Source organism: Schistocerca americana, chromosome 1 (genome assembly GCF_021461395.2).
Source record: "Schistocerca americana isolate TAMUIC-IGC-003095 chromosome 1, iqSchAmer2.1, whole genome shotgun sequence".
Classification (NCBI taxonomy): Eukaryota; Metazoa; Arthropoda; class Insecta; order Orthoptera; family Acrididae; genus Schistocerca; species Schistocerca americana.
In genome coordinates this window covers 1,229,743,989-1,229,765,753 of record NC_060119.1, presented here as the reverse complement: position 1 = coordinate 1,229,765,753, position 21,765 = coordinate 1,229,743,989, and the positions used below count along the sequence as shown (strand labels likewise).

At 38.6% G+C, this 21,765-nt stretch overlaps 1 protein-coding gene across 2 annotated transcripts in view; it reads right to left on the bottom strand.

Moving 5' to 3' along the window:
• The window catches only part of LOC124620002 (zinc finger protein 37-like), a 150,702-nt gene that overhangs the window by 38,721 nt on the left and 90,216 nt on the right, over positions 1-21,765 (bottom strand). Inside the window, exons 9-10 of one of the 2 annotated variants that reach the window (XM_047146670.1) lie at positions 9,948-10,088; positions 2,190-2,272 (exon numbers count right to left, since the gene is read on the bottom strand). In XM_047146670.1, the coding sequence (XP_047002626.1) occupies positions 2,190-2,272; positions 9,948-10,088 (224 nt within the window). The remainder of the gene's footprint in view (positions 1-2,189; positions 2,273-9,947; positions 10,089-21,765) is intronic. The other variant, XM_047146678.1, reaches the window with a different exon arrangement.

Here is a 21,765-nt window from a genome sequence, read left to right as displayed (position 1 = left end):
GGTGCTACAGAAGAATGCTGAAGATTAGATGGGTAGATCACATAACTAATGAGGAGGTATTGAATAGAATTGGAGAGAAGAGAAATTTGTGGCACAGCTTGACTAGGAGAAGGGATCGGTTGGTGGGGCATATTTTGAGGCATCAAGGGGGCAGCAATTTAGTATTGGAGGGCAGTGTGGAGGGTAAAAATCATAGAGGAAGATCAAGAGATGAATACACTAAACAGATTCAGAAGGATGTAGGTTGCAGCAGGTACTGGGAGATGATGAAGCTTGCACAGGATAGAGTAGCATGGAAAGCTGCATCAAACCAGTCTCAGGACTGTAGACCACAACAACAACACACTCTAAGATCCATCACACAAATTTCCCAGTAAAATTTAAAATGATGGCATAAATGACTGGTCTTCTGGGTTCGAAATTCTTGTAAGTGGCTGGTACTCACAATGTTGAGTTTTAAATGAGACTCAAATGCTCTGTGATTTAAGGACTTCATCACACATTCTCACACGTAATATAATTCATCTTGAGTAAAAGGAAATTTACTTTGTAAGTAACGCTTCTCAAACCATCATCTGCAATATTTTCCCAATACCTGTTAGAAATAGTTTCGTTTCAGCATTTGTCAAAGAGCACCAGAAAACAGGCGTTACTGCACGAGGGCAGCTGCGATGGCGTAGGAAGCCCATATGTTCGTACTTACATAACGTCATAAAGGAAGCAGCGCATCAGAGGATATTCCAAGAACATCGAACTTCTGCAAACCACACTAATAATTTGGCTTGAAGTGCACATTCGTATATACAGATTCACAATGAAGTAGGCTCCAACCTGATATTATGCTTTCCTGTGTGGTTTTTGGAATGGAAATTTTCTTGGAGAACTAGTACTGTTCTATCACATGTTTGTTTCTTTATTATGGAATAATGTGACACGTATCAGAAGTTGAAAACGCGCACATTAAATTGGCGAACAGTTTGAATTAGCCTATACTGTGGAACAAAATGCATCGTTTCAAATAAATTGACTGCTTCAGTGGAAAAAATTGATGAAAGCCAAATTTTTTTTAGCAAACCAGCAAAAATAACTTCATTACTCTGCAAGGCTATTAATGCTTGACCACCAAAAACGTGGAAATAAAATAAAACCAGAGAACATACTAATAATATATTTCAGCTTTCCGTAGAATGTATTTTAATTCACTTGATAGCTCCCGGCCTCAGAACCGTGAATGAAGAGGAAACAGCAAAATCACTAAACGTAAACACAGGTCACGTGGAGATTAGCCCTCCCCACTACAACTAAGACTGCCCTGCACATGGGCAAATCTGGCAGCTTGGGCATGTCAGATAAATTTTTCCAGTTAGCATCTGGCTTCGAGTAGGCAGAAGTGGGAGAAGGTATTGCTCATATATGACTGAACAGTAAATGCGCACGAGCCTGCTGGCAACCGCTCAAACGAACCTAAACGATTGTGATGTCACGCTCATCGGGAGCAGTTTGTTGTTAAGAAGTATTGCATAGTTTTCGTCCTAACGCCTTTGACACATTTTGCTGTTGGCAGACGCAGGTGCTTGCATAGCGTTTTGTTGTAAATGGCGTATCTCCTTTACAATTGAAGTTTTATACTTTTTTTCTCTCGTTTTCGTTTTATTGCCCCGGTATTATTCTTCAGTATGTGATACAGTAATATTCTTTGTTAGATTATCAGATCTTACCAGTCAAAATTACAAATATTTAACTGAAAACTAAAATAAAGAAGAATTCGCGGAATTCTGAAAATTCCCAGGTTCTTCCTGGTTTTCTCCTGGATGAAAATATTCCTGGGGTTTTCCTGGATTTCCCGACTGTTCCAGAGTGTATACACCCTGTTTCAATACATCATAACACTGTCAAACATTTCCCTCTCTTTTAAAAAGTCACTGTGAGTATGAATGCCTAAGTTACTATCTACTCATATTCCACATAATATTTGCTCTGCATGGTCACATTAACCAGCTTGTTCCATTCATGTAAAATATGATTCCACAGAGCCCTATTGTTTCAACACATTTTGAACAGCTTCATTGGTTCATTTCCAGCACATATTTTGAAGAATTTAGTAATTCCAACAATGCTGATCCAGTTTAACAAATAATCAGTGTACTTACAATTGCAGCACAAAGTATTAATATTTGTGCTAAACTTACGTAGTGCTTACAGTTTCTGGGGTTAAATCGGCCTGCATTTCCATTTCCACATCACAGGGCTCTTCTTGGTGAGAACTGTCAATCTATTTAAAAGGGAAAAAAATACTTTATGCAATGTCTGAATAAATGATGCAGATTTACATGTGTAAATTTACAAATTAATATTTCTTTTGCAATGCTCTACATATGGTTACAGACTTTCTAACATGTCTCATCACAATTTCACTTTCAATATACATACCACAGAAAATTCGTAACACAACTATAATTGTTTCACAATACATACATCAGTAACTTAGAATCAACAGGCCAAAACTAAACAACTAAACAAAAACTCTTCAGCATTTGGAATGTAACTAGGTGTATGAGGACGGCCCACTACTCTTCAAACAGAAGAGACTTTTAGGACCATGACATATCGAAAATGATCTTTTTTATGGGCCTTTCTCCTCCTTAGTATCTGTTCTATTTCAAGAATAGGTTTTTCCTCCTAAAAGCAAAATAGAAAGAAGAATGTAATTTGTGATAAAAGGTGAAGCAGAATAGGTGAAAACCCACAACTTAGTGTCATAGGACGCAGGTGGCATTTATGATTACGTTGCTTTCTACAGCATGAGCTTTATCTTTCCCTTCATGATTAACTTACTTAAAACTGGGAATAGCCACTATTTTCTAGGTATCTCATGATATATATCTAAAGCTATGGTGCATTTTTCTGGCAGTAGCAGATCATCAAAACATTCTATGACAATATTGTGAAAAGGGGAGATTGCTGCACACCACACAGCAGAGATGCCAAGTTGCAGACAGGCGCAACAAAAATATTAGTAAACGATTAAGCTTTCAGCCCAAAGGCCTTCTTCTGCATTAGACAAAATATCTCACTTATATCCCCTAACACGAAGTTCAGGGTTTTCACCTTTTCTGCTTCATCATCTACCATAAATTACACTCTTCTCCTTTCTCTCTTGCATTTTGGATGGCAGACATACTGTTGATATTTGTCAAATTTCATTTGTTTGTGATAGGGTCGTCCACAAAGTAATTTCCGTTTCTATTTCCATCTGCAGCAGCGCTACGATTGCAGTTCTGAGCACGCGTGGCAGTTACTCTGACTCAAGGAAAAGACATGTACACCATTTTCAGATCGCTGCTGCTGATGTGCGTTTTGTAGTGCTTCTTTATACTGTCAGCCATAATTGAGAATGCTCCCGCGTGTGAAATCAAATCTGTGATTTAGTTGCAAAATGCAAAGAAAGTTAAACCAAAGGAAATTCATCGGCAAATTTGCGAGGTTTATGGACAAAATGCTATGTGTGATTCAATGGTTAGAAGATAGGTCAGACTGTTCAACGAAGGACATGATCAAGTGCATGACGAAGAACGAAGTGAATGCCTGTCTGTTGTTACTGATGAACTGGTTCACACAACTGAAGAGAAGATTATGCACAACTGTAAGTTTACACTTAGTGCCCTTGCTATGGAAGTTCCGCAAATCTGTCCCCGGTGGTCAACACTTCAACGATGATGACGAGCTGAAAGAACATGTTACCACATGGTTCTATGAAGAAGGCACACAAAAACTTGTGTCATGCTATGACAAGTGTCTATAAAATTTCAGAAGCTATGTAGAAAAGTAGTTTAACAGTTGCAGATTTTTGTACAATAAATATTTTATCTGTATCTGTACACTTTTTTTTTATATAGCCGAAAGGAACTTACTTTGTGGACAGCCCTCTATATATATTTTCCAACCATCTTTCACCCACCTGTCCCCTTCCCTGTTCCCACTCCATCACTAAACAGCCTTTTATTCCACCAACACATTCAGTCTTTTTACTTCTTTTCTGGTTTCTGGTACCCCAGCAGGTTTAATGTTTATTGCTACCCTGAGGAAGCTATCACTGAACCAATGACTTCAGTGCCACATCATTTCTATTAAAAATAATTTTTCGGAATGTAATTTAATTTATCTCATTCGTTTTGTTTGTCGTCTGATACTGATTCAGAGGCATTTTCCTTTAGCCTTCATGAGTGCCGTGTACTGCTGGGTCACTTCTGAATTACTTTTGTTGCCTAAAAGCTTTATTCCACAGCTCTGAAGCCACTGGAGAAGTCTAAACTGAGAGTATGAAGACTTGCAGCAACTGTAGGATCTGATTTAATAGTCTTCAATGTAACTGAACCTTTAGATCTAGTTCCTACATTACTACTGAAAAATGCAGCTAGGAACTGTGGTCTCTCTGTTTCTGCCAAATGATGAATCAGACTAGTTTCACGATTATTCTCTCTTTTACACTTTGACATACATACACCAAAAAATGTTTTGCATCACCCCAGTTCCCAGAACTCCTGAAGATAGACGTTGACTGTGGATATTGTATCACAGACATAATACCTTTGACGGTTCAGTCACTAAAGCAGCCCAAAGATACAAACAAACATGCATGAACAGTGCCTGTTAGACGGAGGGGGTTCAACAGCCATTCAGTTCTAATGATTCCACCAGGAAGGAGGTACATGGCTTGTGTTGTCTGTAGTTCAACCATGCCTAGATGGTCAATATCACGGTTTGATTGTGTCCGCATTGTTACTCTGTGCCACACAGGGCTCTCAACAAGGGAAGTGTTCAAGTGTCTCAGAGTGAACCAAACCGATGTTGTTTGGACATGGAGGAGATACAGAGAGACAGGAACTGTCAATGACAGGCCTCGCTCAGGCCACCCAAGGACTACTACTGCAGTTGATGATCGCTACCTACGGATTATGGCTCAGAGGAACCCTGACAGCAACACCACCATGTTGAATAATGCTTTTCGTGCAGCCACAGGACGTCGTGTTACCACTCAAATTGTGCACAATAGGCTGCATGATGTGCTACTTCACTCCCGACATCCATGGCAAAGTCCATCTTTGCAACCACGACACCATGCAGCACATTACAGATGGGCTAAACAACATGCCGAATGGACCGCTCAGGATTGGCATCACGTACTCTTCACCGATGAGTGTCAGATATGCCTTCGACCAGACAATTGTCGAACACGTGTTTGGAGGCAACGCAGTCAGGCTCAATGCCTTAGACACACTGTCCAGCGAGTGCGGCAAGGTGGCGGTTCCCTGCTGTTTCGGGGTGGCATTATGTGAGGCCAACGTACGCTGCTGTTGGTCAGGGAAGGTGCTGCAAGGACTGCCATTCTCTGATTGATAGTGCAACCATATTGACAAAGAATTCCTCTTCATGGACGACAATTCGCACCTCCATCGTGCACATCTTTTAAATTACTTTCTTCAAGTTAACGACATCACTCGACTATGCCGAATCGCCATTGAGGAGTGGGACAATCTGGACCAGCAGTGCCTTGATGAACATGTGGATACTACGCCAAGACGAATACAGGCATGAATCAATGCAAGAGGATGTGCTACTGGGTATCAGAGATACTGGCGTGTACAGCAATCTGCACCACCGCCTCTGAAGGTCTCCTTGTATGGTGGTACAACATGCAATGTGTGGTTTTCATGAGCAATAAAAAGGGTGGAAATGATGTTTATGTTCATCTTTATTCCAATTTTCTATATACATTCCAGAACTCTAGGAGCCGAGGTTATGCAAAACATTTTTGATGTGTGTAGGACACAAAAGCCACCACTCCACACGTTTTTCTCTGTTCACCTCATGTCACAGGATACAAAGATCAGTATGGGTACAATAATACTTACCATTAGATAATCGAAGTATGTAAAAAGGCTGTGTGCAATCATGAATCAAGGTACACACTTGTACATAATGAATGCATGTCAAGTATGTATGGGGTTGCAGCCAAAGACCCAATACTGCATTATTCAGACAAGTGGTATTGGGACTATTTACAGCAGATGAAATGAGTCCCCAATAAATACTCCAACTACCCTTATCAATGAATGCAAAAAACTACTGCCCGATTCTGTGCATCCATTTATTTGCTTACATTCAACAAGACAATACTTGACAGCATCATTCCTGAATTGAGGTGGAGTAACTTGCGGAGTTTTCAAGAGATATAAGTGTGTGTGTGTGTGTGTGTGTGTGTGTGACTACGTCACCTCATTCCAATCCTATTGAGCACTTATGGGTGTGGACATGACAATTTTAGAAAATGGTAACATGAAAAATAACGTAAATTAGCAGTTTTAAAAGACATGATGAAAATTCTAGATTTTCCATCATTTGATAACACAAAATTAGTGGTTTTTTATGAGATATTGTGAAATTTGTAATTTTGACACTTAAAATTGTTATAATTCTGAGGATGGCAGTTTACTAACATTTGTAACTGGTAGTTATTGAATGTTAAAACTACCTCTAAGCTGTTCAAGGCAGAGGTCCATGTATAAACTTACACCAACAGTTCATTTTCCATGTAACTAACTCTGATATCATGTAATTAACTCTGATGTGACAACTAAGATAACACTGATATTACCACAAAAAACCAGATCTGCCAAATGGCTCCAAATCTGGCAAATCTCCCTGAATCTGGCAGATAACTCCAAGAAGTTTGATGACCACGGGTGGATCCAAAGCCTTTGTGAATTTTTTTTTTTAATGAAATCATTCCCCTTTAGGCTGTTAAAACATTATTTATTGTGACTGCAATTTTGACACGTGGTCATTTTTGAGCATTTAGGATGTTGTAACCCCCTCAACAATACTAAGTTGCGACATGCTGTGTAAGAGTAGTTGCATTTGGTGGTCTGAATTTATCTGCTCTTCCATATACCATAAACAATAGAAATCTGATGAAATAATGATATAAACATTTAAATTTAAATCTCATGTAGCACATTTACATCTTTGCCACTTGTGTGGTATATTTAAACTTGAATGTTACTATCATTATTTCACAATCTTTCTAATGTGTGTGATCTATGGAACAGTAGATAAATTCACATCATCACATGCAACAACTCTTCCACAGCATGATACAGCTTTATATTACTGAGTGGGTTACAGAATCACACAATGCTTGAACGTGACCACATGTCAAAATTCCAATCTCAATAAATAATGTTTCAATTGCCTGAAGTGGAATAATTTCATTCAAAAGTAACATTGAATTTGGCACAAAGTAACACCAACTTCAGCACAAAGTAATGCCAACTTTTGCAACAAGTGTCATCGAATCAGGTTATAAAATGAAATGATTTTTTCCTATCCCTACTTTGCATTATTACTCGAACTTCTTTTAACAACATGCTTACTTTGACATTCAGAAATCAGCGGGACACACTGAAGGAGATGTGTACACTTCATACCTAATTTTGATCAGTCTCTGTAGCTTGTGGGCAGCATTTAAGCACACACGAATACTCAAGTGACACAAAATTAGTAACTCTAGAAATATATTCACAATATTATTCTGTGAATCTGAGCTAAAACTGGTCTTTGACAAGCTCCACTGTTGGAACATATGTCTTAAGCATAAGTTTTAACACAGACTTCACTGTAAGATTTACCATAGGGGGGAGCTGAAAAATCCTGTTTTTGGGAAGCAGAGTGTTAGTTAAAGTTGTAGGAAGAATGTTCTTTTAATAAAGTGTAAAATACATGATCCATCAGCTACTTGAGTATCAAAATTAATAACTGATGGTAAATCTTAAGTGGCTAATAGCACTTCATAATCACTTCCCCTGAAGTTTTCCTTAAAATATTTACATTATTATTACCAATTTCAATAATCCTTTTGTCTGAAGGACTGCACTATTGATAATCAGAAATATTTACCCTGATGCAGAGTGAAAGATTCGTTTTAGGAACTGGACAACTTTTTTCTTTAATACTCCTAATATTATGATTTTCCTCTATCTTAATGTAATGCAAAGGCAATTCACTATAAAGTTTTATTTTTTAATAAGTCACTGCATTAATTCAGAATTAAACCTGAAAAACACTGACTCCTGACAGACACTTCCTGTAAATAGTCAAGCTAATGTATCCAAATTCTCTAGTCAAATGGAGATGATAACTGCACACCCTGTTTCTTAACAGTAAGTGCTGGGATAGATACATCACTGCTATCCAAAGGAGTTTGCTCATTTATATTCATGCACCTTACAGCTTACCTCAAACCTATGGTACCTTTCATGGTACCTCAAACCTACATTCCTATGCTCAATAGTTTCTCACATTTCTTGCAAGATGAACTTAATACTTTTATTAGCTTCACGACTATCAAAAAATAGCCTTCTTTGCTGAAATCCTTATACCATTATAGATTTCTTATTATCTTGTCAACATCAACGCATGGCTTTATGAAATTTCTGATCAATATCCTAAATCTAATGTCTCCTACAGCTGTTTGCCTATATATCTCCAACATTACCCAAGTCAGAATATTTCATTTCCTATTTTATTTTTCACTTCATTTAACCTAAGTTGTTTTCTTTAGACCCTCTGCACAAGGCTGCTCTTCTCTTTTTGTAACAAGGGAAGTCTGCTGGTTAACTAAGGCACAAACACATTCAATGCTTTCATCCAGAGTCATTCTGGTTTGCATCCTTTATAATTCATATAACTCAAGTTTTTCTTTTTCCAAAACCTTAAGGACACAAATGTTGTCCTGTTTAGTGGTCTTCCTAACTCCGTTCCATAAATTACATTTATATGGAGTAGCCCTCATGCATTACCATCTTCACAAAACACTTCCAGTTCAGGTGTCTCTGGAAACACTTACTACACATGGCTTTTCAGATGTTTAAATGTAGAAGATAACAAAGTAAAATTAAGAAACAGGTGACAAAAACTTTGCTATAAATGCCAGACACAAAATGTGAACTTTTACACAAACAATTAGTAATAAAGACAATTTTTCAAATACCTTTGAATTATTAAAAGTGCTGGACAAATTGAACTTCAAATATTCGCATTACTTAAAAAGTTTTTATAAGGGATATCAGAACTTAGCCACCTGCAACATGATTCAAAATGAGATGAAATGACCAACCATTCTTACTGTTTATCTAACTGAACATTTAAACACCCTTAAAACTGCTTGATGTGGTGAGACAAAACAATTACTACTCTATTAAGTAAGCACATTCATTAATTGTATTCATTAATAGAAATTAGACAAAGCAAAATAACTGTGGTCACCATGACTGTCTGACAACAATAAACAGATCATCAAAATAAAATGATGAATGTATGACAATATCATTACATTTGGTCAGTTGTATGACAAATGAATCAAACATTACTTAATTGGATAGATAAAACATCTACTCACAAGCGGCAGCATAACACACACATGAAAAACTGTTGTAATTGGCAAGCTTTCAGAGCCAGTGGCTCCCTCTTCAGGCAGAAGGGTTGAATGGAAAGGAAGAAAGGTGAAGGAAAAGAACTGGAGAGGTCTAAGAAAAAGGACATATTTTGGGAAAAGTGACCGTGAACCGCGGGAGACTTTCTGTACAGACCTGCGGTTCTGAGTGACTTTCCCCAAATCTACCCTTTTCCCAGGCCTCTCCTGTCCTTTCTTTCACCCTTCTTCCTTCCCCTTCAACGCTTCTGCATAGAAGAAGGAGCCACTGGTTCCAAAAGCTTCCCAATTACAACAATCTTTTACATGTGTATTCTGCCGCCACTTGGTGAGTAATTTTTTTTTTTTTTTTTATCCATTCAGTTAAATAAATTTGTCAATAAATGAAACAAACAGTAACATTATTTCATGATGAAAGTTTTGTGAACCAGGACTGATATGGAACATTTATACTTACTGAAGGTGAATCGGGAGCTTCAATAATTTCTGTTATTTCTCCAGAAGTAGCACTAGTGGCAACAATTGCAATACCAGTCTCACTCACAGGGGCAGTAAAAGATGGATATAACACTGGTTGCATAGCCATTGCGCTGCTCTGCTTCAGAAGGTAGAAAACGAACCACGCATCAGAACAAATCCACAAAATATTTTCTAAATAAATTTTGCTCATAAAATAATTAAAAATTGTGACATAGAAAAACTGAACAAGAAAAATAGGTCCTTATTTGTGTATTACTCTTATTTATGATCTGCAGTAACCTTTTATGATCCTGGTAAAGCATCTCTGAATTCATTAAACTTTTGCTTTCCAGCCCACTTAACAAGGGACCTAACTATTAAGCACCACTCTAAAAATTATAGGATTAACACTTGTATGAAGGTTCCCCTATAGAAGAACTGAACCTCCCATACAGCCTTCAGAAAAATCTAAGTCTTCCAGAAGTTTATAAAACCGATACTATTACATTCTCTCTCTCTCTCTGACAGAGTGGACACTGAATGTTACTTTCACTTCTGTTGAATACCTACTGTCAGTACAGCACATTGGATTCTATTAGCCAAAAATTATTTGAGACTTTGACACACCTGTAAAGATACACCATATAAATGTACTTTATCAGCCAATGTAGTAGAGACTTTCACAAATACAGAAGACAGACATACCAATTAGGACAGGACAGTGACTTTTGGTGTTAATGGGCTATGACAATAGACGACTGATATGAGTGCCTTTGCTAATAGCACAACGTCGCCTGCAGCACCTCTCCTGGGTTCGTGACAATATCGGTTAGACCCTATATGAATGGAAAACATGGCCTGGTCAGATGAGTCCCGATTTCAGTTGGTAAGAGCTGATGGTGGGTTCGACTGTGGTAGACCCCATGAAGCCATGGACACAAGTTGTCAACAATGCACTGTGCAAACTGGTGGTGGCTCCATAATAGTGTGGCTGAGTTTACATGGAATGGACTTGGTCCTCTGGATGTTTGGTTACTTGCCTAATTCACAAATTCATTTAGGCCTCACAATGTAAGTGTGTGGTGGCAGTTCATGTAATTTGCTGACAGCAAATTTTTCCCTAGTCAGATAATGAATCCTGTTGTTGTCGTCATCGTTGCTGCTGCGGCAGTATTGAATGTGAGAGATTTTTATCTATGTCACTGCTGCTGGTGCGAAGCAATGCAGATTTTTCTTTTTTTGTCCTGCTTCTGTATAATCCTTTTAAAACTGTGATTTCAAACATTCCAGAAGCACTCCCCTGCCTTGTAGTGTGTGACAAGTTTATTAATTTTGCTTCTTGCCCCCTCACACACAAAAACAACATGCAACACTACAGACTAAGCAAAACCAAACACTAGCACTGTATAGTGGCATTTAGTCTAGTTCCTTTCATCTGTACCGACACATCTGTACCGACACAGCTGTAGCACACTGGTTTCGTATTGCCACAATGTTGACAATATGTTGCAAACATTGGTAGTCCAGTACTAGATGCGAACAATGTTGCGAACAATGTTGTGAACAGTGTTGCAGGACATGTTTTGAACTCGATGCCTTTAGTAAGCCATGGTGATGAAATTATTCGTAGACAGGTTTACTGTGTACTCAGAATGGAAATCATTACAATCTATAAAACGTTTTAGCACCACATGATTAGTGAAATGTAACTTTTCAATTTTTTATAAAATAAATAATTTTACTAACTTCCTTTAACTCTGTAACTAAGGTAGTAAATCAATAACAATTATGGACAATCCATAATAGTTGGCAACCATGTGACATACAATAAGGGAGGCTTGTGCTTACTGTTTATGATCCAACTTCCTTAACAGGAGTCTCACTCATAGTCGTAGGCCCAGGAGTTAATTACTAGCTTTTCATCTGTACTAACAGTTTGGGGATGTCCATCAGGGTTACCATCACAAGAATTATAGTCACATTTACATTTAGTTGCTCAGTTCTCAGCCATTGAAAATAAAGATAAAAAATGAAAGAAAATAAAAATGAGCAGACTACTTATAATCGTTCAAAAAATGTGGATGACTTTTCATTTGTAAAAATTCATTCAAATATAAATTATAACACACTGGTCCAATTTATCAATTTGAGCTAAACACATACCGCACAGCTACTTTGAAACTTTATTTACATTATGTTGCCTCATTTCTCAACAAAATATTTAATCAAAATCATCAAAACACCCCAATGTAATGCAGAATTGAACACTAGATGCCACGAGAGGTGGTGACATTAGAGAAGCAGTAATGACGGAATGAGTTGGAAAGGACAGCTCAGTCTCTTTGAATGTCATGGATGTTACCTAAGCAACAAAGCCATTAGTGACATTTCAACCCTTCTGAAGCTGCCCACATTGATTGCTGTGACATTTCAACCCTTCTGAAGCTGCCCACATTGATTGCTGTGGATGCGATAGTGAAGTGGAAACATGAAGGAACAACAACAGCTAAAACGAGACCAGGCAGACGCAATGTACTGACGGACAGGGACAGTTGAGCACTTCAGAGTGTGGCTCTAAAAAGACATCTGAAATTAGTGGAAGCAATTGCTCTCGAGCTCCAAAGTGCTACCAGCAATCCACCTAGCACAATGACAATATGCAGGGAGTCGAAAAGAAAGGTATAAAACATTGAACAGCTCCTTGTGAGCCACACATTTCTGTAGTCAGTGCTAAATGAAGCTTCAGGTTGAGTAAAGAGCAGCGCCACTGGACAGTGGATGAATGGAAATGAGTGACTTGGAGTGATGATCGCACTATACCTGTGACAATCTGGTTGAAGGTTTCGGGTTTGGTGAATGCCTGGAGGATGTTCTCTCCCATCAAGTGTAGTGTCAACAGTTAAGTATGGAGGTGGTGGTGGTACACTATAGTGTCATTTTTCATGGTTAGGATGTGGTCCCCTTATTGTGCTACATGTGCAGGATACGGACACATTTTACAGCACTGCGTATTGTACAGGAACAGTTTGGAGATGACGATTGATCAAAATAGCATGAAAATACAATGTCATTAAGCAGCATCTGTGAAGCAACGGGTTGTGGACAATGGCCTGGCCTGCTCAAAAGTCCCAACATGAAACCAGAAGAACACCTTTGGAATGATTTGAAATATTGCCCTCACTGCAGACCCTAGCATCCAACGTCACTACCTTCTTTTGTTTTGGTTCTTGCGAAGAAATGGGCTGCCATTCCTTTGCAGACAGTCCGACACTCCACTGAAAATGTCCCCAGAAGAGTTCAATTCAGACATTAAGGTGAAGGGTGGGTGCACCCTCTATTAATGTCCTCTTAATATGTGTACAGAAAACTTTAATTAAATAGTGTAACAAATACAATATTTCATTAATATTAACGTTATATTGATGCCAGACTGAGAAATTTTCACTTAGCCCTCATATCCAGAATTTATGACAGCTTACGTCTGATCAACCAAATGACACTCTGCATTTCATTTCATCAAGTGTACTGGTTCAAAATAAATGCTGAAACCTGGTGCTTATCCCCAAGTAGTCACGTCATTCGTGAAGTTCTCACATGTCTTCACCTGGTGTAAACGTACGTGACAATGTCTTTTGTTAGTGTGATCATTTCAAGCAGTCATTTTTAGATGAAGAGAAGGTTGGTTACTATAGCAGAGATTATTTTTAACTTATATAGAAAGGCTTTGGTATCTATAAACAATCAGATATGAGTATCTGTAACAATTAACAGATGCATGAAAGTAGTACACAAAATATAATTAAAAAATAAGAGAGACAAGTATTTATGACAAATCATTTAAAAGAACGGCCAAATTTGGTAACAATACAAAAATATTATTTCTAAATTTCCTGCATGACCTTGATTCCATTCCAGAATGCAAATTTACCTGGGCCTTTTCCAAATTGCTTGCAAACTTCCACAATGTTGATGTTCACTTCTGCAGAACCCACCTTGACACCTCTGTCCACATTAAACCTACCAACAAAAAGCAATACTGACATTTTACATTTGCCACCCTTTAAATATTAAATTTCCCTTTCCCAATACTAGTTCTCACGACACGAATTTTCTTTAATGTAGGATCTTGTTGTAACAACAATTTTATAAGAAATTTAATTTTCTAAATTTTCTAGAAGATTTTTTTGGATTGTTATGGTCTGAAAACTTAATGTGATACACAAGTGCAAGAGGAATATTTACCTTGTAACATAGTACTAGTCTAAACTGTGAGACTGATAAATGTTAATATACGTATTAAGGTTCAGATGTGTGTCTGACATATCATGAAGTGAAAATCAAAAAGTAGAAATACAGTTTTCGTCCCTTGCCACAGTCTTCAGTTACTTGTCCAAAGAGGGCAGCTTGATGGTCATGCTCATAACGATGATGTGGCTTGTCATTACCATTGTCATCGTCATCATAGTGGAGTCTCAGCAGGGTTGCCACAAGTTTCCCCAAGTGAAATTCCCTGATATTTCCCTGATTTCCAGGGGAGTTTTAGCATTTTTCCCTGACAAATTTTGAGATCTCAAGGGTAAGTGAAGACATAAGTTGATAAAAAATGTAAGGACTTCAGTATTTTTAAATGTGTGACCAAAAATCTTAAGTACTAACATCAACATCTTTTGTAATGAACTATTTTTAGATGGAGAAAGCAAGCCAAATGGCATATACGTTTCATTTAGACCACTGATGTTATTTTAATTCAATACAGCGAAACACATTTTATGACTAAAATTCACAATTTGTTGGAGTCGCAAGACAGATTTAAAATACCTTCATTGCCTTCAGAAATAACCACAGAAAAAGTAGGTCTCTTGAAAGAAATGTATAAGGTGGGGAAGAGTTGTGTAAACCCTCACTATAGGTGACTGCCAATAAAATGTTGGTTCTATTATGTTCGTTATTGTCAGTTATTACTCACTGTGTTATGTCTATTATTCTACAGGTATTGTGTGATTTTTCGTTCAAGAAATACATGTGTACATAACGTACAAACTGCCACAATTTTCTTCTTCTTATTATCCATACTTCCCAATATATAAACTACTTTCAAAGTGCCAAAATGTGTTAGAATAAAATGTCTACAAAAGGCCACACTGAACAATGTACTTGCGGTGAGACAGTTGCAATTCCTGGAATCCTTTGCCCACGGATTCTGGTTGGCCAAGGAGCACCACAGCCCTGTGTCCTTGGATAAACCACAAATATCCAATGCATTATGCCACACACAGGCAGACCCAGCCTGCAGGCGGATCGGAGGGACTAGATCCAACAGGCGGGACCCACACATTAGTGGGAAGCTATGGGCTTCAGATCAGCAGGCCCTATCCATTAGAGATATCCACAGAAATGACCTGTAGTTTTGGCCCATCATGAAAGTCCACTCATGTGGTCAGCTATTCACGTATCACAGACACCATGTTGATGAAATGAGACCATGGTGATCACCCATGTAGCAGATAACTTGTGCAAATATTCTGAGAATCAATACTAATGAGGACAGGTAGAAACTCACTGTAAAGACGATTGCTGTGCCACAGATAGACACACAGAAAAGACAATCACACTCTCACAACTAAATTTTTGGCCATAGCCTTTGTCAGAAAACGAGAGTGCTCACACAATCACTCAGACACAATCACTCAGACACAACTCGTGCACAAATGACTGTTGTCTCTAGCCACTGTGTCAACAAGTTCTGAGAATCAGATCCAAACAAACCACTCCTCACACCCCGCTGCCCCACATCAGCAGCTGCTAGGATAGCAGCAAGTAGTTGTGGCAGCTGAGGGGCGGGATGGGGAAGAGAAGCAGTAAGAATGAGAGAGTAGGGAAGCAGCATATGTACTTGGCTGCGTCCAGCCAATGACGAAGCACATCTCAGTGAACAAATAAAATTTCATACTACTGGAACAAAAACGAGATTTTTCCCTGATATGTTTGAAATTCCCTTATCTCCAGAACTTGTGGCAACCCTGCTCAGAGAGCTAGGAAGGTGTAGGAAAGTTTTAGAATTCGGGTGAAGGAGCGACATGACTCTCCATGGAAGCAAAATTGGGATTAAAGACAGAAACACAAGGGACTTTTGATGAAATGGAGTGCTGACTTTAGGGCATTGGGATTGAGGGATTCTAGATGTGTTGGAGAACAGCTTCCACCTGTGAACTTCAGAGTAGCTAGTGCTGAAGGGAAGGGTGCATTAGCCACAATTTGGTAACAGTCATTTGAGCCGACAGATTGTTGGTTTATTACATCCACATACAAGGGTGCAAAATAATTCCAGCTCAACTGATAACATGATGTGGCTGCTTTTACATGTTAAATATCTTCGATTGGACAGGAAACACCTATTGTAATACTATTTCCATTCCAACTTTAGTAGCTTTTTCCACAGTGCTACTTCACTGGAACTCACTCTGCCTGTCTTGCATTGTACATGTTGTACGTGTGTTCCTACATTGTGTACACAATGCTGATCCGGTCCTGGCACATTTTCTTTTCTGTTCCAATAAGACTTAATGAGTGAATGCCTTATACAGACGATTTTTATTCTTAAGTCCTGTTGTGACAATTTCTGTTCCATTTTTATATAATCTGCTAATGCATCACAAGGGCGAAATACGTTGGTTGGCTGATTTGGGGGAGGGGACCACACAGCGAGATCATCGGTCCTATCAGATTAGGGAGGGATGGGGAAGGAAGTTGGCCATGCCCTTTCAAAGGAACCATCCAGGCATTTGCCTGAAGTGATTTAGGGAAATCACAGAAAACCTAAATCAGGATGCCAGACATGGGTTTGAATCTTCGTCCTCCTGAATTCGAGTCCAATGTGCCAACCACTGCGCTACTTCACTCGGTGCGAAACACGTAATTGGTATTTATAAAAACAGTTTTCCTACTTGCTTTGCCTTGTGCCTCCTAAAGGATACAGTGTACTTATAAATGGTGGAAAAATCAAAAATTTTTTATGACTTTATAAAATTCTATGGTCTTTTCTGATTACATTGATACATACATTATAGGGTTTCAAATGAAAAATAACCTATATATATCAAATTTTAAAGTTACAGTCAGTATGCCGCCATGGCCCCTTTACTTCTGTTACAGAAACCAGTATTATTTCGAAAAGAACTGTGAACATTCTGTTTCCAGCCATTATACATATGATGCATTGTATATGTTGGTAACAGCGAAGGTTTATAGTTTCTCTAAATGATTATCTTTGCTAGTATTTACTTTTGTTTCACCGAAGCAGTTTGTTCACATGTTACTGAATGTTTGTTGTCCAAGTGCTACATATATTTGTGGAAGTACATATCCTTTAGTGGGCAACAAATACACACTATGCCACGCATCAAGAAATTCAATAAAAGGAAATTCCGTGGTAACCAGTTCACAAACAAAGCAAGCCACACTGTTGAAAGTAACCTATGTATCAGTTCTTGAGGCAAGAAACTTCCACAATGCACGCCTCCTGGTGATTCGAATTTTTGTGTTAACAATGACACTGTTTGTAGTGGATTTGTTGTTGTTGACGTGGGCATCTTACTACTTTGATGAACAAAGTGGCGAAACGTAAACAAAGTGATGGTGTTGATGGTGTAGGCTGTTTGCAAATAACTGAACAGCAAAATAGAAGGGAGGGTTTAGCATCAAATTAGTTGTTCTGTGTAGATCCTGCAATAAATCTACCTCAAAAATGACTTCAACCATTGTGCATAATTCATATGATGTGAATTTGAAGTTGGTGCATGCCCTGCATGCAATAGGAAAAGGAAAAAAGGCTGCTCACACGTTTTGTTGTTAGATGGACCCTCCTCGTTCCAGTAGGTTCAATAAGTACATAAAAATACTTTTAGGTGCCTTGACGGTTGTATCTAAAGCATCTATGAAATGTGCAGTAGCAGAAACTGTAAATATTAGTGGAACCTGCGACATTGTTGTCGCACTTGGTGGGACATGGCAACATCGAGGACTTCGTTCCTTGAATGGTGTTTTAAGTTCTACTTCTCTGGAGAATGGAAAAGTAGTTGATGTTGAGTGCTTGTCTAAGAACTGCCTCACCTGCCATGGTAACACTGAAGGACATATTGAACATCAGTGTTCTAAGAATTAAGATGGTTACAGTGGAGGCATGGATTGTAATGGAGCTCTAAAAATATTTCAGAGGTTGGTGCCCGTTTATAACATTAGATATACGAAGTACCTAGGCAATGGGGGCTCTGAAGTCTGAAGCTTTCAATAAAATTAATGAGTTCAATGTTTATGGTGATACCTTGGTAACAAAACTGGAGTGTTGTGGACATGTGCAAAAGAGCTTGTGTGCTAGATTGAGGAAGCTACGAAGAGAAATGAAAGAAAAGTTGCAATGTGATGGAAAATCGGTCTGGCCGAGGCAGATTGACAGAAACTGAAATAGACCTCCTTCAGAGTTATTATGGACTAGCCATTAGACAAACTGCAACTCCGAATAATGTTACAGCAATGAGAGAAGCTGTATGGCCCACGTACTTTCATAAGTTGTCCACAGATGGCCATCTTGTTCATGGACTTTACCCTAATTAGTAGATTCTTGGTGTGGTTACCCAAAAGCAAAAGGAAGTGGTCAAATATACCATCATAAGCATTCTCTACCTGAGCCTCTTATGAATGAAATAAAACCAATTTTTAGAGACCTGAGTGACCTGTTTTGCTTAGTAAATGTCTTCATGGGAGCACTCAGAATAAAATGAAAGTTTCAACCATTGCATATGGGAAAGATTACCCAACAATGTTTATGAAGGACTAAATACTTTAAAAGTTAGTGTACTAGATGCAATGATATGTTTCAATGATGGAATGATATGAAGGTTGGAAGTCCTGAGAAATTTAGGCACAAAATGTGCCTCTAATATTGAAGATCAATTGCTTGCGTGTGACAGACAACGGGTGCATGAAGCTGGAAGATTCGCTCTTCAAGTTACCAAAGAAGCAAAAAGTGCTAAAAGGAAAGCCAAGAGGGAGCTTGAAGATGAAGAAATACTGCAGGAAGAAGCAAAAAGTGCTAAAAGGAAAGCCAAGAGGGAGCTTGAAGATGAAGAAATGCTGCAGGGATGTTCTGAGGCATAGTTTAATTGGACTCGTTGCATTTTTCAGAATTCAGGTACAAATATTTCCTAAACTTTATAAAGCATTACTCCAATTTTTTTCTGTAACTTGCAATAGTCCATACGTTTGTAGTACACCTAAGCTTTATTGCAGAATCAACTAAATTATAGAAAAAATAACATTTTTATTAGGAAAAAAATTATAAAAATTAAAATGTAAGATGTGATAGTTTTTTATTCTACATAATAGGTGGAATTAAATAGGTCTGGTACCTCAGCAATCATGTCATGCATATCTGGTAAAAATTTGGTCTCCTTCAAATGTATAACATTGGATTAAATGGAACCTCAATCTGAGGAAGCATTTTGGGAAAAAAAAAATTGCATCAATTTCTTTGTAATTTTTTTAATAACCCTAAGCAGGTTAAAAAAAGATTCAAAATATTTCTAACTTGTTTAGAAAGTGTGCTGCATTACCTGATATCAACAAAAAAAAATTCTGTAAAACATATACATCATCATAAACTGTATTATACGTTTGTTTCTGTGACCATCTTCCACAGCAGCTGTTAACATATGTTATTATAGGTTATCTGTAATTAAAAAGAATTACACTAGATGCGTTTCGCTTTTATTTACAAAGCATCTTCTGTGGCATCCTGTAAATTGGATACACACGTTTGTACATTTATTTTTTGATTCTTTCAGGTTAAAAACAGTGTTTTCTATATGAAGTTAGTCTGTAAACTACTTAAGGTGTTTCTTTACGTATTCTGCAACTTCCACTCTTGCTAGCAGTGGTTGATGTCAACAGGCTTCATTTCACATCTGCAGTTTTTGGCATTTTGCGTTATTTCCTGCACTGCACTATTTATAATTGACTTTCTTAACTGTTTTTCATTCATCACTGCTACAGCGTTTATGCCTCTTCATTTGTTTTCATTCACGTTGTGAGTGTTGCCAACCTATGAAACGATTTTGGTGTGTGTGTGTGTGTGTGTGTGTGTGTGTGTGTGTGTGTGTGAGAGAGAGAGAGAGAGAGAGAGAGAGAGAGAGAGAGAGAGAGAGAGCATAGTACAGGTCCCACACCCTGCTAAGATTACAGCTATTGTCTCTATTAATAAAGTTTTCTGCCAATCTAATCTCAATTGCCTCATTATAAACACTGTTCAAAAAACTGGAAGTGTTGGCAACTATCACAGTCTCATCAATTTTCATCATGTCCTTCATATAAGCAATCTTCTGCTACAACTGATTTTTCTGGCTGTTGTAGCCTCTTGTGGTGGTGATGCTCCACCCACTTGTCCTGGAATGTGCAAATTGACGGAAGGCTAATGTAAGACTTCCCACAATGACAGAATTTTATTTATACCAGGCTTCCAAAGTTTCAAATCATCTTTTACAGAACCGAGTAATGCCCTAACCTTGGAAGGTGGATGAAACACACTCTTATTACTGAAACTCTTTAAAATCCTTCCAGTCTTAAACGATAAAATAGCTCCCTACTTGGCAATCATATACAACCGCTCCCTCACCGATAGATCTGTACCTACAGATTGGAAAATTGCGCAGGTCGCACCAGTGTTTAAGAAGGGTAGTAGGAGTAATCCATCGAACTACAGGCCTATATCACTGATGTCTGCTGTAAATACTGACCAATGTTCCGGAAGCCAATACCAAAAAAATCAGTGCCAATGACGAAGTCACAACCAACACCAAGGTCAGTCTGAGAGCCCTTAGAGTACACAAAGGTACTATCACAAAATTCCATGCAAAGGTTGTGAAACTGAAGGTGATAGAGCGAGGCTGGAGTAGTGTCCTTAGAAAGCCAAGGTGAAAATGGGCCGCTGCAGGAAGGTGAAAATGGGCCATCGCAGGAAGCCAAGATAGTGAAGGGTTCACACCCACCAGGAAGCACGAATTTAAGCTGCCGGAGCAAGAGCCGAAAGCGAACAACAGGAGGTAACAGAAGAGGGATGCGTCTCATACTGGTGATCAAAGGAGTCATTGAGGAATACGGCAGATATCTTCATCCTGTATCAGGCCATGCAGTACATATGGCGACATAGGTTTTTCAATTGTTTCATCTACTCTCTCGGCCCCCTCAAAGCCTCTGTGTGCTGCACACCGTCCATCCCTTAGTGCAACAGGTCCAGGAAAGCTGTCACTTGCTCACTCTTGAGGGAGCCACAGTGACTTTTATGTGGGTTCTCGGTCACATTGGTTGACAGGAAAAGAGGCCGCTTGATACGGGCAAGTCTTCAGGTCCAGATTGTATACCGATTAGGTTCCTTTCAGACTACGCTGATAGGCCCCCAGAATAAGGAATAAAGGCCACAGATCTGTGCTCTTCTTCGTGCACCTCCAGAGATGGCCGAAACTACATAGCTGGCGGATCTGCTTCTCAGAGTATCCATTTTCCTTAAAAACAGCCATCAAATGTACAAATTCTTGGGTTCAACTGTCCGTGTCAGATCATTTATGTATATAGAGAACAGGAGCGATCCTATCACACTTCCCCGGTGCACTCCAGACGATAACTTTGCCTCTGATGAACACCCCTGACACGTCTAGATATTACTGACAGATGATACTTATGTAAACATCCTGTCTGATCACCTGCATTCATTCACATCTGTTGTGCAATCCGATGGACTTGGGCAATTTCAGCAGAGCAATGCGTCA